Consider the following 26,158-nt stretch of genomic DNA (forward strand, 5'->3'; position numbering starts at 1 on the left):
TTTTGGACCCATTCATAATTGATAATACATTGCAATGCTCCGTGATTATTGTCAAATACTAACGAGATTGAAAATTAGCTGGTCGTCGCGTTGCTTGATCAGACAGTTCTTCAGACGAGTCGCAGTTCACATTTCCTACCTACAAAGAGTTGTAATTATACATAGCTAATCATTGAATACTTCATTTCAAACATCTATATCCGCTATTATGATGCCTGTAATAAAGTTGATGAATAGAACATTCCTGTATTGAATTTTTCAAATATCGCTTGACGAACATGCAACTTCTGTCAAAAAATAATCGACTAGGGGTAGTCTATATCCGCTATTATGATGCCTGTAATAAAGTTGATGAATATAACATTCCTGTATTGAATTTTTCAAATATCGCTTGACGAACATGCAACTTCTGTCAAAAAATAATCGACTAGGGGTAGTCATATCAATTTCTCAAAATATAATTTTCAGGATGCTTCCATAACGTGTGGCAATTTAATAATATCGATTGCAAATAGAATTATACTTTCAGCATTATATGCTAATCCAGGGCTTCTCAACTGGCGGACCGCGGTCCGAATCCGGACCTTTCGATTATTGGATTCGGACCGCACGTAATTCTTTATAAAATGACTTTTATAGTTATGAATATAAATATATGAAAAGAACCATAACACCATCATAAACGACCTTGATTTGCTAATAATCACGAGCCGGCCGATAAAGTGCGCGTTTAAGGATGCCGAAATATTATTTCTGAAAATACCGGATCCAAATAATTTCGAAGTTTTGTATGCGGATCTTTGCTAAAATAGTTAAGTAGCCCTGTCCTAATCTATATTTCTTTCCAAGGCTTTTATATCACGATCAATAAGTTTCTATACATGGATGCCATTATCATCAGTTTTATTAGTACCGATTAATGGAATTTGATTAAGCCATTTCAGCGAAATTCAATTTTATCACAGTTCAGTTTTTTATGGGTATTGGCTACTGTTGGAATTATTTTGTTTTGTAAAACCTCTGGATGAGCAATAAAAAAGCAGTCATTTCTGGCCACAAATTGCAGTTTCGTCATTTCAAGTTAAACAAACAACGGACAATATGGCACCAAAATTCCTAATCCCGTGACTTGTTGTCAAGCAAGTTACAACTGAAAAATAGTTGGCCACTGCTTCATGAAACTATCAAGAAAATTCACTTCTATTGTCCAGACGTTCCAACTTCAACACATCATGAAACATTACACACCAAGCCTACACCTCAATTTCCAAAATTATTCTTATTTTCATCAGTAATTGTTTCCATGATTTATCTTTTATTTTCAGTGCAACGTTAGTGGAAAGTAGGTTACACACTAAGCGGCCATTATACATCATTCTAAATCACACAACATCCCGATTTTGAGTCTGCGAGGGGAAATAATTTTTAATTCCGTTTGAGACTCTATTGGTCCGAAAATTTTGAATTTTACTGCGACTATCAGATGCCATACTTTCACAGATAAACCGTACTCCGCCCTCGAACAACTACAGAAAGAAACTATGTAATATAGGGTTGGTAACGTGGTATACATATACGTCCAAATATATGAATGAAGAGCCCGTTTGAACAAAAAGCAACACTCAGATTTCAAACACACGGCCATACGCTCAATTAAAAATTAATGGCCTGTACATATACATTATTTAAACGGCTGCATATATATGGAGTTAACTTTATATAGATATATATATATGACATTGGTTGTATATGAATTGGCTACATATGTATGTTTGGGGCTGTGTATGTATATCACGCATCAACCCCACTCACGCTTTGTACGTTTAAATTTGAAAAGCACTTCCCGGTAAGCATCGTGAATGATTACAAATAACTGTTCCGATGTTCTAATCAAACACATAGTTTTCCCAGTTTATTTCAAATCTCACAATCATATCCTGCTGCGATAAACAAACAGACAAGAGTGCTCTAATGAAAGATTATTCGCTTATTTAAATTATTGTCTATTACGTATTACCAAATGTTTTGGTATATTATGAAATACAAAAATACCTCATTCATTTTATATGAGCAAGTTAGACCAAGTATTTATCAAGCAAGCGAAACTAAATGTTGGAGAGTTTAACGCGCCTCTTTTTTCCGAATCAAGTTATCTTTTGTCCCACTAGAGAAAACACACCTAATATCCCAATAGCTAGAAGGCTGGAGCCCAGATCTTATCGCTCTTTCCACTGAAAATCTCTATTTTAAAGAAATAATGCAATTAATGATTAAGTTTATTTTCGGTTGGCGAAAGAAAATGTGAAGAAATTACAATATGTTGGTATATTTTTGATTAATCTTCTTAATGTCCATTCGACCATTATTATATTGACAAGAGGTTTATACCTCAATTCCACCGTCGGGATAAATACACATCTTTCCTTTGTCTGTATTATTGGAAAGAACATTAAAAAATTCTCGATTTGTCGGAATGAGTTTGCTTACACTCGTATGAATGTCATATGAATTCAAATGAGTGCGACTAAGCATGGATCAGTCATGGCCAAAAGTTGGTTTTGAGAAGTGTTTGAATAGAAATATAGTAGTAAAAAGCAAGAAAGTATAAAAGAAAGGCAAGAGATTTACGGTATCATAGTGCAACTCACAAATCAAGAAATACCGACAAGTAAGCTTAGTTTAACTATACAAAAGGCTGTAAGAAAATGCCGATTGTACCAGCAACAAATACAATGATGAATAATATGAAGAACGCTCTGTCAATGACCATTGCAATATACCTCCAATCTTCAGAAACCTACAAAAAATAAAAAGGAATTATTGCAAAAAATATCGAAAATATGCTAAAATTGTAATTTTCTATTTTTTATAAAAGTGTTGTTGCATCTGTAGCAGCGCATTTTCATAACACGGTATGTAGACATTTAGCCTACGACAACTATTAACATATAGTATATTAGGGCATTCATAAATTAAACGTCCTGATACAGCTTAATAGAATTATTCGGGATAATTCAGTTCTGTCGCACCAGCAAGTAAGAAAATCGAAGATGCATGTCAATTGAAAGGCAATGTTGAATAATTTGGAATTTATCTGTAATCTGCAATAGCTTATAAATAATAATGGGGATATAGTTCCCCAGTTACTTCATCATACTGTAATATTATTGACACTGGTGCTCTTTCTTATTTGTTTCCTTTACATTTGAACAAAATCAATTTAACAGACAACCTAGCCACAAAGAGTAATGTTGAATTAACACCACTTTTCGCCTTCAAATTAATCAGAATTGCAATATGATTGGAACATTAGCAAAGAGCAGTCTGTATGTTTTGTAATATCATTTAAAATCGGTTACGTATAAAAGCATCGATAAAAATATGTTTCTATTATTTATACTCACTGATTGTGCAACGTCTCTTGATTTCAAATGCTCAGTTATGAATTCAACGCTTTTAATTGCAGTCTGTAATTCGTGCGACATTGTGGATTGTTCGCTCGCTTTTTCACGACGAACATAACGACTTCCAGACACTTCACTGAGATTGATACCGAATCTCGTCTCTAAAATAAGAGTAATAAGTCTAAGAATGAAAATAATTTAGGGTGTAGTAGTGAAAGCAATTTGGCCTTGATGTAACTGATGTGTGGCGCAATTTATAGAAGGCATATCACATAATAGTAGTAAGTAAACATACGAGTATAGGCATACCTTCATTAATGTCATCTCCATCTTTTGACACAAAATATCGTTTTCTTGTTGATCCGTTCAATTCCGTTGGTTTCCTTGAATACACTATTTGAGACATAAAAATCAAGACATTCATTAAAAAATCATCGAATTCAATAAAAATCATTCAGTTATACCGTGCGATATAATATACACTGAGTGGAAATAAATATAATAAGATTCTGATATCAGAATTCCAAGCGTGATGGGTAATCATTAGCTCACAATCGTGATCATGCTGGATATTTGTGAGTTTACAGTTGTGATCGAATAACTCAATGATCATTTCGTCTTACTTTCAAAACTTAATCCCAAAACGGTGCGACAAACTAAGTTAATATTAACAATCAGTAAATATTCTGATTTAAAATTACGATATGAACATTTAAGCCAGTTTGTAAGCGCCAATTCGTCAAGGCAAAGGTTCGGGAAAATATTCATTCTGATATTCACTTTAAACTCGTGATAAACATAGTAAAACAATAGCATATTACATGTTAGTATTCGTATCCAAGACGCTAAACATCCTAACTTCTGTGCATACTGTTTTCCCTCTTCGACTGGTGGACGATTCATCCATAATAGTGGCGGAAGAATTTCCAGAAAGCAACTTCTTAACCACTGTGGCATCTCATGAGTACTTGCTTGTCTGTGGTGGACATTCAACACACATACGCTGGTAACAATCGATAATGTTACAAGAACCATAGTGAACATCAGATATTTACCTTGATAAAAGGAAAAGAAAAACGGATTCGTTAAATATTTTGATAATTTTTATTTTTTTTCTGAATTCATTATAATAATCGTCATAACAGAGTCAACAAATCTCTTCATACGCGAAATAACAGATAGTAAACGAAATATTGTTATGTACTCCCCTATCGAACAGATGTGGTGCTAACTAAGGAACCTGTGGGTGCTGATAAAAAAATATTATGACCATTTAAGCTCCAGAAATAATCTGATACTATCAAAAACACGTAGCCTAAGTAAGAAATTCTAAAAATACAGGTCATGATTAGACTACATCATTCCAGTAATTTCCCGGTATTTTTAATCTCGTCATTGTCCAAACGATATCAAAATTTACATCAGCTACCAAAACATTCCAAACACGAATACCGTCCTCCATATGCACCATCAATTTTATGTAAAACTTTGAATCGACGCAAATGACTTCATGATGGATAAGGAAGCTATATTTACAAGTACACCATAATATCAATACATTATGCTTACCAATCAGAGGGACATCCAAAGAAGTTGGCGGAACCATTTTTGATAAAAGCAACAAGAAAACAGTGAGAGCCAGCAGAACTGAGATACAAAGGGTCATTTTTTCACCGCAATCAGATGGTGTATAGAACACCAGGATAGCAAGAAATGTGATCAATATACAGGGAATGATCAGATTAACGGTGTAGAAAAGAGGTTTCCGTTTTATGATGAGGCTGAAATGAATATACGAAAATTTGCTAGAAAATCACGCTAACCATGGCACTGTGTTAGACTGTTAGCTATCATGTCGCCCAATAGTTTAAAAAGATTGATCGATACCTTCCATTTTAAATTTTATAAAGCTCGCGTGGATGGATTGAAAAGGAGTCAAATCCGGTTTTATGACTTCATCATGTATACAACATTATCGAATTATTCTCTAAACGAGTTAGCTCGGTCGATTGTTCGTTATTCCCACTGTACAACCCTTTTAAATTCTTCGTTTAAGTAAATTCCCGAAGCTATTCTAAATGGTGATATAAAATCGGTCCTATCTTATGTTTTTAAGTGTACCTGTATGTTATTTCTTCGTGAGGTTCTCCGTGAATATGTTCGCTTTTCGATCCAGGTGTGTCCAAAATATCCCACTCCCCACTGGGTGTGAAATCGTCCAAGGTTGCCACATTATTGGTTAAATGTAGATCAATATCCTTTCTAAAATAGGTATAATGTGTCACACGTTGAGTATCAACTTCATTCGGCAAGACATGCACCCCTTTTAATTTATATATTTCTAGTTAATATTGTTTACAATGAAAATCATTTTTTATTTTGGGTCAATTCTTTTAAAATTCGAAAATGTTTTCTATGTTGTTATTTTTTTCATATATTCATTGTATTCTCTGGGGGCCCGTTATTTCACTCCAAACATGGCGAGATAATGAAAGATACTTTCTCAGGCGGTAGGTATTAATTAGTTATTATACATAGGCCTTAGGGTATTGCGTATTGAACTGCAGGTCCTTTAGCCTATCCTACTTATATCTGATTTTTTTCTAAAGAAGACAGTGGTCTAACGAAAGCTCACTAATATTCTTTTTATTTCGTGGAAAGAGATTACGTTATTCATTTTACCTTGTGTAAGTCCAAGATCTAAAAGTCATTGTGCAGTTTTGTTCATCAAATGGAAAGTTTGATACTTTGATACTGCAAGCACTTCTGTAGATTGCCGGTGGCATCCACGACACTGAACCATTATACAAAACAATCGCATTGGACTGTAAAGAAGCTTCATATTCGCCATCAGCACTAGACATATAAAAAATGCATATACATCATAAAACTTGATAAAATTTCAAATCTCACTTCGGCATGATTATGTGTTATTTCCATAGTGACTGATCACCAAGAATTCACTTTTTGTGTAAATGTATGACAGTGCAAATATTCAATCAATTTGGCAAAAGAACAAAACAAAACATAGCCTGAATTTATTTCAAATCGAGTAGTCAATTCATGTTTTTCCTGAGCTATAACTGACTTTTTCACGCCTGGAATAATAATTGGACACAAAATGGACATCGTTGAGACACGAAATGGACCCCGTTTTTAGTATTCTTCTTCTTGTTATTGTCGCTAAATGCTTATTTTATTCATTTCAAAAAATTCTGTGGGGCTCTATGGGATTCGTTTTTCGGTCTTGTATGATGACGTCACCAAAATTAGGAATTGCGCACCGTGTGGCGGTTCCGAGATCGCAATTCAGCGATCAGGTGGCCTGCGAAATTAGGTAATTTTTTAGGTAGACCTACCGCTACTGTAAAAGAATGAATACTACAGTTGTGACTCCAATAATTTGGTATTTTATTCACGTTGAAACTGGACGGAGGAATCATCATTGTCACAACCCTGAGAATGCTAGGACCAGTACTAGTAAGTTAGGTAGTTGTTCTACCATTTCAACTTCATTCAGGATATGATTTTGGGAAGAAATGTGGGTAGAAAAATTTGATTTGAACTCCCTGTCCATTTTATTTGAGCATTGCTATTTTGTTTTCTTTAGCATTGCTTTTAAAAAATATCATTCATTGCACATAACTACAAAAACAACACCGAAACTAACAAAATCAAAAGCACTTTATACATTTGCTATATTTCATTTCGATACTTCGCAACTTACTTATTGTACAGTACAATATCTGGTAACCATATTTTCGAAGAAGGTAGTTGTAACTTTGTAATATTTCCATACATTTTTGGATCCCACAATAATCTAGCATCCTCCCATCTTTGAGGAAGCCATACTTTTGTAACCATAAACTGTTCTCTTTCATTCTGTCAATATAAATATGAAAATATTGCTATTCTTATGTAGCAGTTATGTGCATATAGACCATGAAATGTCATGTTGAATGTTAAATGTTTAAATGCTTCTCATACTGCTGATGACGTATTATATAACCAGAGGAATAATTCTTGGACACATGACCAAAAGAATAATACTCGCAGGTGAATATAAATCCAGTTTTCTGCAATACATGAGAAACTTTTTGTTCTTCTACGCATTTCTTTAGGGCTTAGACCAAGGCGCCTTTCGGTGTGCGTTCTTATAAAAAAAACGATAGCTTCTGCGGGACAGAAACCACTCTGTTTGAACATGACTAAATGGTTAACTTGGGCTAATCGCCGAGCACACCAGGACTTGCGATATCTTGTATTTTTAAATCAAATATGATAGCCATACCACGCCTATTAGTTGTGATAAAAGTAGATCGAAATGAACAATAACTCGTTTTCCAACTTGGTCAGAAGGTCGTAACAGCCTGTTGTAGTTTCCCTTCTTTAAAAGATATTCCGTCAATTTTTCCTCGTCGTTCATGGCTTCACAAACTATGAAATTGGTTTGTGTTAGTTCAGTGTCAAAGTAGATGGAAGTGAGTTGGCCAAAACCAGCGATCGTATTCAATGTGACACTAAATTTGGAGACGTCCCAACTTTACTGGGTTAACAAGTTGCGCCCTATTTCTTACGTCTCTTGTGAGACGTTATAATATCTCTCGCGTATGTTTAACTTATATTAAATTCGCTTTAAAAGCACATTCTAATGTATTGTTAATCAACCAAGCAACATCGCAAATATTGTTACAGAAATAGGTTCTGTATTCATATCTATGTTTACTGCAACGCAGTTACCGCAAAAAACGCGGTAGTAAAATTTTTGTCAACATATGCAACATTAGCGATGTTGATCTCACAATGCGGATAGCGTTTATAAAAATCCCGAAAAATATTATTAACAACTATAAGTATAATCGATATCATTACGTTTGAGAATAAATTAAATGTTGAGTTGATATTCATTAAATAAATAATATGTACTTACCTGTAAACGCCACCAAGCAAACGAGGCAAATAAACGTTTTCCATGCCATTTCTGATTTCTCTGAAAATGAGTTGTAATATCGCATGCATTTTTAAATAAATATTATTATACCATGAAAATTTCCATAAAACAACATCTTATGACTGAGGAACATATTTGACGACGAAGGACGAATTGGGGTGGGGAAACGATCGAAAAGATTGCTTGTGTAAGAATTCACGTCACAAATGGTCAGAGAACGCTCTTACAAGGTAAGGTTTTTTGGTTTTGAGCGTCTATAAATTTCTTATCGTATAAGCCTTGAAAAATTATAGATGAAAAATTACCAATGCGCCATAGTACCCATACTTTGGGGGCTTAAAAGGTGTTAAACCATAATTGAAAAATTTTCTAGAATTACCGATTTACAAACTAATTCACCATTTTATTTTAAGAGTGACACATATGATTATCGAACAAGAATATAAACATTTAAACTTTATTTGAATTATTTTAATATTTCAAATTGTTTTCGCTACCTCGCTATACGATGCCTATTCTGGGAGTTGTATTGCTGAGAGTTTGGGAAACATTGCGGTACATTGAATAGCATTAAGTATGCATAATTCACGCCTCGACACTTTACAAATGATTGCCTATCAACACATTAAGACATTGACCTTCCTGTTCAAAAACGCTGCTCTAAATGGTCAAGAAGTACTGACTACCCTCGCAATAAACCTTAACCGCTAATGAACAACTAAACATTCCGCAACCATTTGCTCTAAACTCGTCTGCGATAAAATTACGAGTTGATTGTTTTGTGAATGAGACTGCTGTGGTAATCAATAGATTGTCATTGATAAGGGAGAAGTAAACAATTACTCTATACTGGAAAGTCTGACTGGGGGTAAATAATATAAATCGTATACATAAGTCGATTATCGTATTAGTGTGTGATTAGACGTGAACGCATGTTTTTCTTAATTTAGAGTAAACAAGCAAATCGATAAAATTGAAAGAGGTGGAACTATGAGATTACATGCTCAAAATTTGTTGTAAACGACATAAAAATGAGCATGCAACACAATTTCATCATATTTGTTTGAAATTAAAACTGCACATGTTTGTCACATGGAACGTCGAAACACATATTATACAATTTGAAATTTAAGTAGCCTGCCACGAATGGTATCATAGTTGGTATATGTCTGTATGTGTATGTTTTTTGTTAGAACTTTATGAAACCAAATCATCATTTTTAACCGTACTGTAAAATAAAAACCAAAGAAAAAACATATCAATATCACATTTATTTTGTTTAGTCAACCAAAATTGTATATATAAGGAAACACCGCATCGTAGCGTAAATATGATCAAGTACATAATTATCTAAAAGTAACTTCAAATAAATCCCACCAAATTAAGATTCGGATTGAAAGCAGTAACGTATAACTAAGCTATGACACTATATTACTACCCATTTTCTGTCTATTTTACTATTATAAATGCTATTATATACCGCTGACAGGGTCCCAGTACCGCGACTGTTTACTGTAATTCATTCCTATCCTAATAATGAATAGCGAACATGCTCCCCTATTTGCTTCTAATTGCCTGTCTGGTTTAAATCAAACTGCCATTTACCTATTGTTTGTAAAACACAACTCAGCGCCTTCAACTTGCGTCGCAGTAACAGCTGTTCTTTTTGACGTCACCCGTAGATGCAACCATTGCACTTCGTCAAGCGTCAACAAAGGGTTGAATATACTCATTCAAGCGTATAGATGTTAAAATTTCCCGCGAGACTCCTATGCAAGCCAAATTAACAGAATAGCGCAATTAAATACCCGTTTCCTTTTTGTTCAATCTTCTACGGCTCGATTGAAATAAAATGGGATGATGCGACTCGTACTCGTGTATGTAATGTGTGCGCGGCCCTAAACCACTATCTGGATTCGATTCTGTTACACTTACACCTCAAACATCACATTAAAACAAATCTCAAATATTTTATTTTGTTTATTTTTTTATAAAATGTAAGTAATGAGATTTCAAGAACAAAATGTCTATAATTCCCTATGGGTTTTATATCGGGTTCAAGCTTGATGTCTGAAACAAAAGTTTTGATCAAAGATATGCAAAATAGATGACACGCCTTATAAACGATAATGAGACCCATTTAAATCAACGATATCTGATTTATAATACTTCGAGTATTATCGAATTCCGGGTTGTAAATTCGGTTTTGGAGCTTTCCCAATAGTATACGTCCGCTCAAAACATGGGATTAAAGGTAAGCCAGAAATCTCGAGAAATCAGAGTATTATGTCTTGCAATTATAAATAGTTTCCGATTCTTGCCACTCCAAAATTTAATCTTGAAATACTGAAAGTTGGAAACGACTTGTTGGAATTCTCCAACCGGAATACTTGGAATACTGAAAGTTTGAAACGATTTGCTGAAATTTTCCAACCGGAATACTTGGAATACAGAAAGTTGGAAACGATTTGCTGAAATTCTTCAACCAGAATACCCGTTGCGACTTTACAATCTGGTTCATACTACAGTCGTTTTGTGAGGCGACGCAGTCTTCATTGTAGGCGAACTGATGCTATTTGGTGCGGAACTGACGTCACCAGTTCTCAAAAACTGTTTAGTTTTCTCCCTCATTTGGCTGAAAAATTGAATAATAACAATTTATTTCCAAAAGTCCCAAATATTTATTACTATATAACGGCACTACAAATGCTTGCTAAATTGCGCAGCATTGTGAGTGGATTGCTAGTTTTATACCGCGATGAATAAGTTCTTAAGGTATCATACATTCGTGTGGAATTTGGCATTTTTGTCAAGAATATAAATTTGATATATGATGTCTGTCTGATATATGATGATTAGATAATTTAACAGCATTTGCCTTTTTATACAAACTTAAATGAATAATTATCTTAAACTTTTAAGATTCAATATTATGAGTCTATTAAGGCTGGTTTAGTATTTGATGTATGTAGAAAACATCTGGAACACAAAATTATGTTTGCAAACAGATAGATATCCAATTACTTCGAAATCACGATTAATTTAACATTCATTCTCAAAATATATTAAAAAACAGGAACAATCAAACTTATTTTGTCATTGATAGGATTATATTATGTATTTACTATATTTTATATATTTTTTTAAAATTTGAAACAGCTCATATTAACTCTGACGTATGAGAACATTAATTTTGGGGGATAACATGAACATATAGCAATTAAAATTATTAATTATAAACGAAGATAAGGAAGCGAAAAAGAAAAGATCAAAGAAGGATTACATACAACACAGCGCCAAACATGATCCAAATATATCAAAAATGGATTTTTTTAATATTTTTAAGAAAAGCAATTTAGATTGAAAGTACATAAAGCAAAAGGTGACGACGCGCCTAGAGCCTTGCTCTTAGTAATTGCATAATTATAATTATTGATAATTAGATAAATATCTGTTGGGCAGCCGAATAGCCAGTGACAACTTGATTACATATGTTGGTATGGCAGAAACGACAAAACAGGTGAATGAATCCTACCTTGACCCAAAATTGTAGAAGAGTGGATTGAGACATTCTGAAACACGAAGAAGAACATACGCTGTCGTAAGCGTCACCCATTTCGTACGAACGGTAAAGAGATCCCTGAGATCCAATGCTTTTGTCATACGATATACTGTAAAAAAAAAATTGAAAAATTAAGATTGGTCTATATCATAAATAGTTCAACCAGACCATAGTAGCCTTGAGCCAGTGGTTTCGAACCTTCCTTTTATATCACGGCACACTATTGAGCTCTTTAAAAATTCGCGGCACACCACCTATCACAAAACATGAATACTGCCCCAAGTGAATCATCATTCTTTATTTGATGAAGCAACAATCGATATAAAAATTATGGAGCACAAAAACGAAGTGGTTCACAACTGCTGTATAATATAAAAAATTGGGTAATATCTTTATTTTTTTATTTGACAGTTTTTGTTTTACTTTTGTATTATAAAATACGATTATTATAACGTTAAATTGGTGACCTGATTCAACAGAGTATCCAATAAAAAACGATAAAACGATCAGTGTTACTTGAATTAAAGCCATCCTCTCTTGTTCTTGCTTTTGCTTATTATTGGTTGTGTGTTGAGTTGCTGAAAACATTATAATTAATATTTTTACCCATTGCGATCATCTATCGTGTGTACAAAGATATTCGCTATCAATCTCTTTTAAAGAATGGATGAATGAATACAATGAATAGGGCAAAATGTTCATATATGCGACAGCCATACTGTTATATTCAACAGTAGGTATACCGAATTGTAAATTGGATAAAATGAATCGTGTAGGTATTCTGGCAGCGAAAACGTATTTTTCGACGGCGTTAGTTCAATTGATCTCTATTACAAACCACTTAATATTGAATTGACGTTGTGAAAAATCATAAGACCACATTCATTACCAAAGGGCACGAGTACTTTTACTCAGAAAAGAAACGAACGAATTTTATTTAAAACCCAACTCTAAAGCAAGTGAAATTCCTACGAAAGTAACATATTTTTTAATCCGTAAATATCATTCTCTGCTCTGAACGTTTCATTTGACATTTGTTTCCAAATAAGTGTGTTATAAATTATCTATATATATTGACAATGTAATCAGTTTTTATTCTCACCTCGTCGCTTTCGAATTTTTATAAGAATATATGTGATAATAATGGCACAAAGTAGGATTCCAATAAACGGTGCAAACAGCAATATCGGTAAAGCATAAGTTGTGTATTCAGCTGCAATTGGTCGCCTGCAAGACAGGTAATATAGTTCACTCACTTGAAGAAAGTATTTTTAACCTATATAGTATAGGTGTAAAAAATGTAGCTAGTTCTGGTTAAAATGGAATGAGGCCGCACAATATTCATATGGCATGCTGCCATTGTACAAAACAAAACCTTCAGCATTATACTAATGAGCAATGCTTGATACATATAACAAGATAGCCATGCTCAAATACATGGACATTAGGGCCAAACCAAAGTAGTCCCGGTATGCAACCTGTCCCAGTAGACTACCGGTACCGCACTCTTCACGATTTTGCCTGACCGCGAACGCGGAAGCGCCACAAGGTGCACAAGTTTTAATTTTGTCGCACGCAGAATACGAATCCCATAGAGCCCACAAAACATTTTGAAATAATTAAAAGTAATAGCTTTCTAGCAAAGATTACAGTCACTGGCAATTTCAAAGCAATTGGTTAAATAGTTAAAGAGAAAAGCGATTTTTTTAAAACAACCAGAATTCAAACAACAACATAATAACACAACAATCTGTACGTCCATTTCGTGTCCAATAATTACTTACCAGTCTTTACTAACAGATGTACAGGCTGTCTTATATCTTCCAGGTTTATACGGTATGACTGATGACGTCATAATATAAAACAATGCACTCACGATGAAGACTTCTATCCAAATAACAACGGCAGTTATCTGAAAATTAAAAAGAACAAAATAAAGTTTTGATGCCAAAAATTACCGCCGTCAACATATTATGGAACAATATGATACTGTATATGACTGTTATGATGCGAATTATAATATTTTCAAAGCAGCCCATGTACTTAAATGCGGATATCTGCTTGATTACAAATACTGTAGCAGGATTTTACACCTTATGGAAGGTTTAGGTAGATCACAACTATCTATTCCAATACCCTCACGTTCTTCAGTAAATTTAACGATTTATCTTCTCTACTGTAACTAATTACTCTGATACTAATCCCCACCCAAATACTAATTTGTTTGTTACAGACATACCCTTGCCAAGCGTAGACTATACTTGGCATCGTGCCGAATAACTAGTGTATTGATATTTACCTTTGCAATTTTCGGAGTTATTCTTCCAATCTTGTTAGGGAATTGCATCGCTAAAAGTCGAAACACACTGAAAACCAGAATGTGTTGAACAGTAACGAACATCGTCCATGTTCCAAGTCCAATTGTAAACTAAAGATATTACAAAAATTACTTGAATGCAACATTTTTCCGTATTAATGAGAATCATCCCTAAAAGCCTAAAGTATGTCAGACAACTTACTAGAGACAAGGCTACCGTTTATTACTCAAACACATGTGACTTGCAGCATATGTATATCACAAGTTATTAATCTGTTATTTGGTAAGTGTAAAGTTTCTTTTTCGATAATACTTAGGGAGTCACGTTTTAAGTTGGCAGCAACAAAACCAGCATTTTTACAAAAAAACAAATAATATTTTTCATTTTTTGTGCCGGTGAAATATTAATAATCAATTTTGTAGTGTACTTTGATTAATCAAAAATTAATACAAATTTATACTAGTATTTGGTATTTTTTTTGTATCATTTAAAATGTAGTGCTTAGGTCTTAAATATTACTAGAAAATGTCACAAAGTAATATTCAAAAAAACTTACTTTACAAAATCCTACGGGCAATTCAAATTCCAGAAAGCCCCAAATTCTTCGATACATTTGGAATGGACTGTTTAGAGCTGATAAGAAATCTGACACACAGAGACTCATAATCAAAATATTGAAAGACGACCTAAAACAATTTGTTGATGATTACTTTATTTACTAAAATCCTCGACAGAATTTGCAATAATTTTTTTTTTTGGTTGTTCAAAATTGTGAAAAGAATTGAATCGTATTTTAAGCAAATGTATAGTTTTGCAGCGTTATCCAACATTATAGTTGAAGTTGAGTTGATAAAGTTATGATAGTTTAAATTCAAAATAAAAAACGGTGCAACTATAAACCGATGTACTTAGTATTATTATTTTATATTATTCACATGTAAAACGTTAATTCAAAATAAATCGGTGATTTTTCATTTGAAAAGTTGTGACGAAGAATTCATTAAGAATAACGTAATCGCTTCCCACGATATAGAAAGTATATTAGTAAGATTTCGTTAGATCACAGTCTAACTTCTTCAGACAAAACAAGATATAGATAGCTTCAAATATGAAAAATCATATTAAATGTCAATACACATTACCTAGTACTCCAATTAATTAATTGATGGTAGATTGGGTAGTTTATTATTCAGTAAAATTCAACGGAAATAAAACGTGGTACGGGTAATAATTAACAAGACACTATTGTTATTGTAGCTTTTTTACTGAAGTGCGTGAGAAACCTAATATAAGCGTTTTATGAATGTTGCATGCGTGGCTGGTAAAACAAACGCTACCACCATTTTATTCAAGGCTAGTGTAGAATTTCTTCGAACTAGTTTAAAAAAAATTCTCACTTTCTTAATGTCTTCGAGGTACAAATAACAAAAAATGTAACAGCGTTTGCAATCAATCCAAATACGCAGAGAATTCCGAGAATCGCTGTCACCAGAACGCCCTCCCACAGAGAGAATATCATGTCGTAGGGTCTAAAATTGCAAACGAATTTTAATATAAAAATATGTCATAAAAATAAGGTACATCAAATTACCCAATGATTATTGGGAATAGGGATAGAAGCAAAACTATAAACAATTTCTCAGTCCGGATCTTGGTCGAAATATCATCGCGTAAAACAGTAAAATTACGTGTTCAAAATAATATACCAACTTCCTTCGTTTAGTAGCTAATTATGATTACAGTCGAAACCAATTACATTTTTCCGGAAATGTTTTCTCAATAGACCTTCAGGCAATTTTAGTATCCGACGTTTACTGGCCTTAATTAATGAGACGAATAGTTTTAGTGATATGTTTAACATGCAGCCTGGCAATCACTGAAAAAATACTACGGTACTATCAGTACCGTATTTCCAGATGGGCTTACTCCACACAATTGCTTACTCTCCGAGTGGTTGAAAGTGGTTGGTCCTGACATCTCTGAATCACGAATAGCAACTAATTGGACTAATTTTTTTCTGAGTTATTACTCTAACTTTTTATGTTAATATTTATTTCATATTACAAGACAAATGCAATTAGAAAAGTAGTATTGAATACAACCAGTCCTGTTTTACCGATTCAACCAATCATTTACCGTGTATTATACATTAAATAGGACTCTTTTTCTAAAGATTTTTTCGAGTTTCGATAGCAAAGTGAACTTGACTTATCAGAGAACCTTACCTTTTCGTCCTACCGGTAACGATCGGAGCGCGCACCAATATATATAAAAAATAAAAAAAAATTACCCGACACCAATATAATATGCCATTGAGGTAAGTGTGCAAGGGGTGATAGAAGACTCACTTTTACAGTCGGGCCAACAAACTCAGCGGTACAAAATAAAATTCGTCCAGAACTAGATATTTATTGGCTATTCGATGTTTGTTTCTCATGAAGAAGTATTTTCAATCGATTGTAACTAATTATGCAATCAACTAAAGATTCTTTATAAGTCATTTATGTAGGCTTACAAATAAACAATATAAATAGTATAAACAATATACAACTTACTCTACATTCTTCTCTGTACTTGTAACCATCGTTGGCGAATTTGCAAATTCGGTGAAATTGCGAAATAAAACTTCAGCCATGTCGATTGTCCAAATTTTTTAGTAGTTGATTATGATGCTCTTTCGACAATATTGTAACTATAATGTATCGAATTTATCTTTTACAATCAAATTTAAGTCTTTTGCGATCCTAACTACCAGTCTGTAAAAGCTACAAGGGTACGTAATAGCACATGTATATATACATTATCTACAATTAATCTCTAATAACTAGGTAATAACTACGTTTGTAACCGCGAATATGTAGACGTTAAGCAGCGGTTTGCCGAAACGCAAAATACTATTGCCTCGACAAAACATAAAAAAATTAATTTTTTCGGAGAAATTTTGACAAATTTGAAACCTATTAAATACGTACTTTCGAATTCTTTCCAAATCATCCTAACCGCTAACGGGGTTTAATGAACATAATTTGCCCGTTTCAGTCAAATATCAGGTTTTTCTAGTGATATGCCTTCAAAATAGATTGCTTATAATGAGGAAAAACAAGTTTGTGACGTAAATACAATTCCAAATTGAATAAAAAGCGGAAATTGTGGGTTTTAAATCTGGGAACTATGACGTTTCCCACAAGCTTTTGACAAAGCAAATTACTCCAGTTTAAATTTGTATTTATGACAACACGACAAACAAGTGTATTGATATAAATATAGTATTACTTTGTTTATTACCATAGTCTACTTAGTTAAAAGGAGTGGTGCATACTGTAAACATAAATGTTTGAACTTTATATCAAAATAAATGCCTGCCGCAGTTCCTAAACTTGCAATTATTATCCTAGTCGAAACGCTTTGAGATTCAGTAGCTTAAATACAAATCAAATTCGAAGTCCAAGATATTCGATGTGGACCAAAAATACCAGACCCTAGCTTGAAAATGAATAAAATGTTTATTAGTGATGATAAAACTTGACAATATAATAATATAGAATTTCGGTTACAATTTTTTAACGGTTATCAAAATCGGAATGTTAAATTGCTAAACGTGTTATTCAAACGCAATTTGATTTTAATGCGGAAGACGTCCTCAGCTCATGTTACTTTTCTCGTGGCCAATATTTTGCGTCACGTCCCTCAGCGTAAATCATTGACCTCGAGGTTGGAAAATTAACACCAAAATGTCCATAAGTCGAAAAACAAAATTCGATCGCCCTGTCATCCGTCCAGATGTATCACGATGAAAAATAGCTTTAAAGCTCTATTAACTTTACAGGCGCATGGCCAATGCTGTTCAGTAATAAGTTCGATATAGCAAAAACATGACACAGCTTCAGAACTCAATTATGAAAGTATTCTTTATGGCTAAATTAACACACTATCGGAGTCTAGTAAAACAGTAAAATATACTATATAAATTATATATAATATAAATTTCCTTATTTTTGGATATAAATCTTACCTGCTGTTGATCGGATCTTATTTTTCCAGCTATGTCGACAATTCTAGGTTTTGTCGTTTAAAATTTTTTTTGAAGTACGCGAACTTGAAATAACCAAAAATGATGTTGTTTTATCGACGTAATGGGATTCAATACACTCATCTGATTGTTCTACTTGCCTTGTCTGGTTAGCAACAGGTAAATACATTTGTAGTGATATAGATTGCCTTCGGGTAGGTAATATCTGTAACTATATCTTGCTTTTTGACATGATTTGAAAACTGCATTCAATAATAAACAAACACCTATATACACATAATTTGAGTTTATAAAGATGTTAATATGACCGATATCGTACAATTTCTCAACAAATATTGTGATGCCAGAGATATATGCAATAAACGGCATTTTTGTACTTCATCGAGGCAAGGTTATCCATGACATAATTTGGTTTTGGTATAGGTAGCTGTTACGATTTATTAGCTGCTTATACACTGCTTTGCTCGTAGTGAAAACGTCTAATGAGGAACAAAATATAAATTGTATTATATCCTCATTTATACTGATCGACTCAAATTAAATTTTTGACCATGAATGTTAATTAACTGAAATTTCATCCTCAAGAAACCAATGCGCGATATTGTGTTCTACATTCCCACCTATTACAACACACTTTTCATGGATTTATTAAGATTTATATAATATGATAAAAAGGATGATAAAGTTGTCAGATTAAAGTAAGAAGCATATTAGAATTATATAAAATATAAATCACAATGTGGATTTAAAAACCCAGGACATAAGATATCGGAGATTATGAATCGAATATTGAATTTTAATTTCCAAATTTTAATTTGAGGTCATTAATAATAGAATAAATCTGAAGTTAAGGTTACGTTTAACTATTCCAGTAGGCTTGGTGATATTTACAAAAGCATGACAGAAGTTTCAAATATCGGTTTACCGTGAAATCTTCCGTTTTTTCTACTAAACTGTTAATAACATGATAAATAACAATGAAGGCACATGAAGCAATTAAAGGCAATATAATACTTGTAAAATAAATGTACAAAAATCACGAGTGACGATATTGTTAAACATGGGCAGACATTTACTTGTAAATTTAAAGATTAGCCACGTTTAACAGATGATAATCAAGTAATAATAATCCGAGATCAAGCTTTTGAAGTGTCATGAAATTCATGATCTAACAGGACCGCGTTGTCTTTGTAGCTGGGGTTTTTGTAACCAGCTCTCATTGCAGAAAGCTCAGGGACTGCACCAGTTTCTTCTGCTGTTTTCGGGATTCCAGCCGGTGGTTCCTAAATGAAACAAGATTTTAATGTTCAAAAATATGGACACGTAGACCAAAGCCAGAACAAAGTAGTAAGGTTGCGCAATTTTTCACAATAGACTGCTGGTATTGCAGTCTCTGACTGACCACCAGAAATCAACCAACGTGAAGGCGGCAACCGCCACAAGGTGCGCAGTTTTAAAGTTTTGATGACGTCATCGCACACAAAAAACGAATCCCATAGAGGCCACAGAAGTACTTGAAATAAATAAAAGTAACAGTCTTCTCGCGACAAATACAATATAAACTAATGACAATTTCAAAGCAATTGGTCCAATAATACAAAAGACAGGCGATGTTTTATAACAACAAGAAGAAAAGAATGACTAATAACAACAAGATCAACAACAACAACATAATAACAAAACGATCCATTCCGTGTCAAATAATAAAACAAAAAACTTGTCGTATTTTTTATTGATACAATGTGTTATATGGACAGAAACTCGGAATATTCTGTCAGTTCAGTGATAAATGGTGATTCCAGTTTTGAATAAGCTTTCCCAAATTGTATGCGAGTTTCTCTTTTTATTATAGCCTCAAGCAGATACTTTATTTGGTGAACAATATAATTTCCTTCGTTTGAAGATTATGAGTAATAAAATATTTTCCTATTTTACTACGTACATACTGTCAAAAAAACATAGGTTGACGAAACAAAAAGGACGGATTTTTGGCATGCTAGCAGCACCATCATATGATATAAGCAGATAGCAAGGTAGCATACCGTATTTATTATTATATTGCTATGTATGATATCTTACTATTACGTTTTTGGTGGTGAGAATGGGATGAACATGATGAATTGATAATGACAAGTAAACTTTTACTGGCATTACATGAATTGTTCATTTGCTATCTAATTGTATATACCGACTGGGTACGGACCATAATGCGCACTTCAAATCTCTTTTTCTCAAAAAATGAGCATGCGCTTTATATGCCTGTGAATGTATGGACCAGGCTGTGCTTTATGCATTATTGTCTACACCCAATCATAAACAAACCGTCTTACGTTTTCTCAAAATAAGATGAAATAACTATAAACGACGATTTTTTCTCGTTTAATGAGCCTTATACAGTAACCCAATACTTCTTGAATAACCGTTGCGTGTTATAGCCCGATGCGCCTCATGTGAGGACAAAATTCCAATCTGGAAAAATTATTTCCGGTGCGCCTTATGGCGTGTAAAATACGGTACTCAAACATATATTATTTCAAATTACCTTTCCAAATGTTGGATTTTCAAATGATCTTCCACTTGCATCCTGAATAAAAATTTTAAAAGTTAGGCGTCGACACTCTCAACCATATCAAGAATTTACCTTCCATATACCTGGTCGCCGCCATTTTGTTACACGCCTTCTTACACTCCCTAAAACACTCATAGTCACACAAACTGGCGACGACACTGTTCGCTCTTTTTAGGTGACATAATATTTCAAAATAGGTAATATTTGATCAAAGAAACAATATGTGTCGACAAATTGGTGGACTCCGAATCCCGACACCGGATTAAAAAAATAGACTCCGATAGCTGTGGGTTATTTATACATAACAAAATCTTCACCACAGAAATGTTTCAACAAAAAAGCTTGTAGTAGTGGATTGTGAATTCTTGAACAGTAAATCATATGAAGCACTTTAGTTGTCGCCACCAACGGTATTATAGGGGTTTTTCCAGCATATGGGGTTGAAAATAGAGGGTTAGGGTTTCAACCTAACAAATAAATGAATGCAGTAAAATGGGTACATGTAACATTAAACGATAACCAACCATTTCTGTCGCTACGGAATATGGTGCTTCTGCAGCAGTGCCGGGACCGCTAATGACGTCATCGTTGTCTCTCTCGTATCGAACAGAGTTGGGATTATCGAATGACGTGTCCTTAGAATTATCACCAAAGCAAGAACACATGCTCGAAGATAACCCACTCAGACATGAACATGAGCTTGCGTCGCCAAGGCTGTAAAATAAATTCCAAATGATATTTGAATGGTTATTACAAACTTTATTACGCACATAATTACGGTTTGGATATTTAGGCATGGGTGACAAACTGGATTCGTGTAATTGTAGATTACTAGAAGGGTCATTTTATTAAATATTTACTAGGACTGACAGATGGGTGCAGGTTGCAAGACACATATATTATTATTACTTATCTGAGTATAACTGACTATCTTGCTACTGTATATTGGGTTTCATCTCTCTCCAAAATTTCACTGGTATGTAAGAAGCAATTTTCGGAAGAACTGGAATCTTTCCAGTTTAGCATGACCCATGACCTATGATCAGCGCTGCACAGGGCACGGCTAACGGGTCGTTCATATTCGCAGGATATGTATTTAAAATTTCCAAGTATTCAAACGTTAAAAAATTTTCCTTAATATATCCAGTTGATAACTGAAATACATTTAGACCACTGAAACAACTAGGGACGATATCAGCCTTGTTGCAATTAATTATTGCCAGCAGGCAGCATAAGGATAAAGAGGTGAATATAGATAAAATCGTATTACTTTATCTCTTTGTTCTTTCTCTTGTTGTAGTATATCGCAGCTCCAAGTGAGAGCAGAATAAGTAGTAAAATAGGAACAACAATTGCAGCAATATCTGAAAAACAAGTTATTAAATTTTGCGGGTGAACCTTACGTGTAAAATATGCTTCCCTCAATACACCATAGACCAGATGCTTTGGTTCAATTTCCAAGTTCAGAGGTCATCGAATCAAGACCGTAACACGCATGTAAATTTTTTTGGGATCTATTTACGGTATATCAATGATGTGTTCTGCTACTCATTTTTGATACTTCCTGTAATGTGACGATTATTTAAAATAACTTACTTGATCCACTAATGACAGGCTTCGCAGATCCCTTCTCGCATGTATCTCCGCTAAATCCCTCGACGCAACTGTGATACAAATGCAAAACTTAAATACTTTGCTGCAAAAGACTTCAGATAGGTATTTTTCTGATCCATGTTTTTACATGCGGCAGGCTGGAAAACTAGAACTCGAAATTGACAATAGAAAAGGGATTTGACGTTTTATCATCACCAGTAAAGATTTCCTGAAACCCACAAAATCGTTATGAAAAAGCATGTCGATTCAGGTGCCCAAACACTCAACTCAACTTTCATGCGGGCATCACACTACTGCAATAATTGGTAGCCAAATCAAAAAACAGTATTGCGATATCTGCAATGTTGAATCTTGTGCATAAAGAGAGATAATACTAGTTCAGATTTGGAGACTTACACACAGTTTGGTTTTCCATCTGTCGAGTATACACATGTAGCACCGTTTCGACAAGCACATACTTCAGGTGGTTGCTTTTCGTCTTGTTTTCCAGCGTCACAATCGCTTGCACTTCCGGGTATGAATGACGAACCATCAGGACATGCGCATGAGTAAGAGTTTAAAGGTCCCAACAGACACAAATGACTGCAGTGGTTTTCTTTACAACGAGGCTTTACTGCAAGAATACGAATCAGGAATTTGTTTTTCAAATAAATTAGTCACATTTTCAAAAACCAAATGTTACTGTACGCACATATTATCAAAAACAATATGGCCAAACATAACATTAGCCCGTTATGTTGATCACACGGGCCAATTTTCACGATTCTTGGCCCGATGCTATCTGCCCATTTACGCATGATTTAGCTGGGTCCTCAAATTAAAAATCACATCGAAACACTTCACCATCTGAAACCATGGTTAACAGAATGTTCGAAGTGCTTCTATCAATAGCATGAAAGGTATGGAATTCTTGAAATCATTTACGAATCGCGCATATGCAAGTTGAATTTGGTTTGGTAAGTTTCGTTAGGTGGATATATGACGGAAAGAGACGTCATAAACGCCGATTTTCGCCAAGACTCGATTTAATCAACATTATCGAATACATATAAAATAAAAAAAATAATGTCTTTGACATTTACGAACTTGTGGAATCGTATTTGTATCTTTGCAATATTTTAACTCCAGATGGTCTCCTTATGCCATCCAATGCAGTCGATTTTATTCCTTTCCCAAATTTATTTTGCTGGTAGATGGCGCTATCAACTTCCGATGTCCAATAGACATTGGTTTCAAAAACATCAACAGATATTGGACTTCCGATATCTGCATGCAGAAAAACATTTTTTTTTAATGAACTTGGTGGAATGTAACGTTAATAAAAAAAAGGGAAAATATCTTACCTCCTCTAATTACATACTGTACGTCTCGGCCGTACCTTGACACTGAGACAATTGTGTTGGCTTTTTCATCAGATATGTATAACCTGAATATATTCGAAATGCACATATTTATCATTATTGAAGCGTAAAAAATTTTACAAAATGTCGAAAGAATGATAAATGAACATTTGTCGCATTTCTAATAGTAGTTACATCAGGACTATATAACTATAAGGGTAATTTGGGGTCTCGACCCTTCATGTCGCGAAATGGCTCAATGACGGTCGTGGTTAAATCTTTCCGACATCAATATATATCAAAGCAAAATATCGATCAAATTTGAGCCAAGATTCGATCTTTCGTGCGAGAATATGTAAGCACATTGACCCCATTAAAGATATTCTCAATTTTATTATATATCTTCAATATTTTTTGTATTATTAAATTTACATTATTTGTATTTTAGTTCCTGAGGAATGCGAAAAAATTTGGCTTGTAAAGTGTGACGTGATGAAAAAAAGTATAAAAAACACAGATTTATGAGATATGCGACTTTGTTACGTAAATGAATTGAGAAAAAGCAGCAAGTCATCATTCAGAAACCCATATATTACAGATAAAATAGTTGGAACTGAAAGATAATACTGGTGTGATAAAAATATGCATGGATTTACTGGCGCTCGATTATGTCAACACGTAACGAACGACACAAGATTTGGAAGGCTGCAAGTTAACACCAACTCTTACTCAGAATAGCTAAGGACAAATAACTACAGTGAGCCAATGAATTCATAACAAATGCGGTATACCTCGCAGAACGTTTACGACATAAGAAATAAATGTAATACTACATTTTACCTTCCATTATTTTGGTAGTCGATAGCGATACCAGTGGGATAATCTAAAACTAAATCATCATGAGAACGAATATTTGTTCCATCCATATGAGCCATGTAAAGTGCTGTTTTTGTGCCCACTGTTGTCCAATACATCTCCCTGTTTATATTAAAAAAAACATATCAATCAAAATTTCAATATTGTTCAATTTTAAAATATTGGTTTTGGGCGACAATATACATTCTGATTTGAGGAGTAATCTTAAAATATTGAAATTTAAATTATTTTCCTAGGCTTTTCTTGACCATATTAGATGGGGTAAATGTTAGCACGTTAACCTGATGTAATGAGACGATTTTTTAACGAATGGCGTTTGTCATATCAAGCTAGCATTAGAAAACACTAGACGACAAGATTTGTTCATAATTTAATTTTACCCATGTTCTGGATGAAGTGCTATCGCGAACGGGCGGTCGAGTCTTGTCAACAACGTCTTTTTATATCTTCCATCTAGCAGTGCGACTGATAAGGTACCTTGCTCAGTGTCAGTCCAATATATATTTCTGGGATTATACAACGTGAGAATTATGTTAGTTTACAGTCGTTTAAAATAAGTAACATCTAAAATAAAAATGATGCATATATATCGGTGACATATGGGATCTTATATTTCCGTAATGTAGACTTTATTGCTTCATTTTTAGACAAAAGTAAGAATACCGTGCATTGAAATCGTTCGAAAATACTTCATCCTATATTTTATATTATTATTTGTGACGATTATTTGCACTGACTTTGAAACCCAATCCGCTGCTATTCCACTTGGTTCTTTCAGTCCTGAGATATTCAAAGATTGTGGGTATCCCATATTGTTCGTCATTGCATCAATTACCGGCATCTTGCTGCGGTATATCTGAGAAGTTGCTGGGGTGATGGCTCTGGTATCATCTTAGAATAATAAGTATTACATTTTTATAAGACTACATGACTAATGGCAAGTACTACTAATTAGTATTAAAAGGATGGATTTTGTGAGCTATTTGCTACATGAATACTTCAAAACATAGAACATGTTATTTAGCACTTTGAATGTTAATCTAACAGTTGATAATACTATCATATAGTTCTACTGTACTCCAAGACAAATATGGCAAAAAATTGATTTTTTATGAGTGATTACATAAAAATAAAATATTGCTTCGCTGTCTTCGCGCCAACAATAGGATTTTCAGTAATACAAGAATAGAAGAATAGAAGAAAAAATGAATAAAATGTAAATTTCCATTTGCTTATTCAAAAAATATAAATTTTCAACGCTTACCTCCGCCAGTAAGAGTGTCTGTCCAGTATACAATGCTCGTATAATCATCAATATAAATGTAATCAATAGCTTGACTACGCGATTGCCCATCTACAAGTAATCCTTGATAATCATTTGTTTGATCATACGTTCGTACCATTGCTTCATCAGGTGCTAACATAATAGGTATGGTTCCTAGAAAATATGAAAACAGTTTATAATACCAAATGTCTATGATTCGTGATTCCGTT

The 26,158-nt window shown here is 33.8% G+C and overlaps 3 protein-coding genes across 5 annotated transcripts in view; all 3 read right to left on the reverse strand.

Moving 5' to 3' along the window:
* Window positions 1-2,387: 2,387 nt before the first annotated feature.
* Window positions 2,388-9,863, reverse strand: LOC120329235 (neuronal acetylcholine receptor subunit beta-4-like). Of its 3 annotated transcripts, none has more exons than XM_039395798.2 (11): window positions 9,733-9,863; window positions 8,335-8,394; window positions 7,696-7,841; window positions 7,132-7,286; window positions 6,087-6,260; window positions 5,526-5,666; window positions 4,974-5,185; window positions 4,226-4,459; window positions 3,714-3,797; window positions 3,405-3,565; window positions 2,388-2,797 (listed from the first exon to the last, which is right to left on the reverse strand). In XM_039395798.2, exons 2-11 carry the CDS (start codon window positions 8,381-8,383, stop codon window positions 2,684-2,686), a joined length of 1,470 nt encoding a protein of 489 aa, XP_039251732.2. In that variant the 5' UTR covers window positions 8,384-8,394; window positions 9,733-9,863; the 3' UTR covers window positions 2,388-2,683. The 3 variants fall into 3 exon arrangements, with proteins under 3 accessions (XP_039251732.2, XP_039251731.2, XP_039251729.2); XM_039395797.2 differs by lacking the exon at window positions 9,733-9,863 and adding an exon at window positions 8,853-8,958; XM_039395795.2 differs by lacking the exon at window positions 9,733-9,863 and having other exon boundaries at window positions 8,335-8,822.
* Window positions 9,864-10,317: 454 nt separating this feature from the next.
* On the reverse strand, window positions 10,318-17,041 carry LOC120329236 (mu-type opioid receptor-like). The gene is made up of 9 exons (XM_039395800.2): window positions 16,791-17,041; window positions 15,633-15,764; window positions 14,792-14,921; window positions 14,217-14,345; window positions 13,702-13,829; window positions 13,020-13,144; window positions 12,385-12,495; window positions 11,891-12,026; window positions 10,318-10,990 (listed from the first exon to the last, which is right to left on the reverse strand). The coding sequence occupies exons 1-9, from the start codon at window positions 16,868-16,870 to the stop codon at window positions 10,873-10,875; spliced, it is 1,089 nt and encodes a 362-aa protein (XP_039251734.2). The 5' UTR covers window positions 16,871-17,041; the 3' UTR covers window positions 10,318-10,872.
* Window positions 17,042-18,869: 1,828 nt separating this feature from the next.
* Window positions 18,870-26,158, reverse strand: part of LOC120329256 (low-density lipoprotein receptor-related protein 2-like) — a 59,964-nt gene continuing 52,675 nt past the window's right edge. The window contains exons 91-102 of the mRNA XM_039395819.2: window positions 25,929-26,102; window positions 25,402-25,555; window positions 25,045-25,170; window positions 24,629-24,766; window positions 23,792-23,874; window positions 23,535-23,714; window positions 22,845-23,061; window positions 22,431-22,498; window positions 22,105-22,198; window positions 21,359-21,548; window positions 20,808-20,849; window positions 18,870-19,548 (exon numbers count right to left, since the gene is read on the reverse strand). Of these exons, the coding sequence (XP_039251753.2) occupies window positions 19,402-19,548; window positions 20,808-20,849; window positions 21,359-21,548; window positions 22,105-22,198; window positions 22,431-22,498; window positions 22,845-23,061; window positions 23,535-23,714; window positions 23,792-23,874; window positions 24,629-24,766; window positions 25,045-25,170; window positions 25,402-25,555; window positions 25,929-26,102 (1,613 nt within the window). The 3' untranslated portion in view covers window positions 18,870-19,401. The remainder of the gene's footprint in view (window positions 19,549-20,807; window positions 20,850-21,358; window positions 21,549-22,104; window positions 22,199-22,430; window positions 22,499-22,844; window positions 23,062-23,534; window positions 23,715-23,791; window positions 23,875-24,628; window positions 24,767-25,044; window positions 25,171-25,401; window positions 25,556-25,928; window positions 26,103-26,158) is intronic.

Source organism: Styela clava, chromosome 12 (assembly GCF_964204865.1).
Source record: "Styela clava chromosome 12, kaStyClav1.hap1.2, whole genome shotgun sequence".
In the NCBI taxonomy this organism is placed as follows: Eukaryota; Metazoa; Chordata; class Ascidiacea; order Stolidobranchia; family Styelidae; genus Styela; species Styela clava.

Excerpts from the sequence above, each read along its gene's own strand:
- LOC120329235 (XM_039395795.2), bottom strand. The coding sequence starts at position 8,419 with ATGCGATATTACAACTCATTTTCAGAGAAATCAGAAATGGCATGGAAA. Across the intron at positions 4,460-4,973 it reads TTTGGATGTCCCTCTGATTG|GTAAATATCTGATGTTCACT; the intron begins GTAAGCATAATG and ends CCTTTTATCAAG. Across the intron at positions 3,798-4,225 it reads TTGGATACGAATACTAACAT|TGTATTCAAGGAAACCAACG; the intron begins GTAATATGCTAT and ends TGTCTCAAATAG.
- LOC120329236 (XM_039395800.2), bottom strand. The coding sequence starts at position 16,870 with ATGGCTGAAGTTTTATTTCGCAATTTCACCGAATTTGCAAATTCGCCA. Across the intron at positions 14,346-14,791 it reads TGCCCGTAGGATTTTGTAAA|TTTACAATTGGACTTGGAAC; the intron begins GTAAGTTTTTTT and ends TAATATCTTTAG. Across the intron at positions 10,991-11,890 it reads TTCTACAATTTTGGGTCAAG|CCAAATGAGGGAGAAAACTA; the intron begins GTAGGATTCATT and ends TCAATTTTTCAG.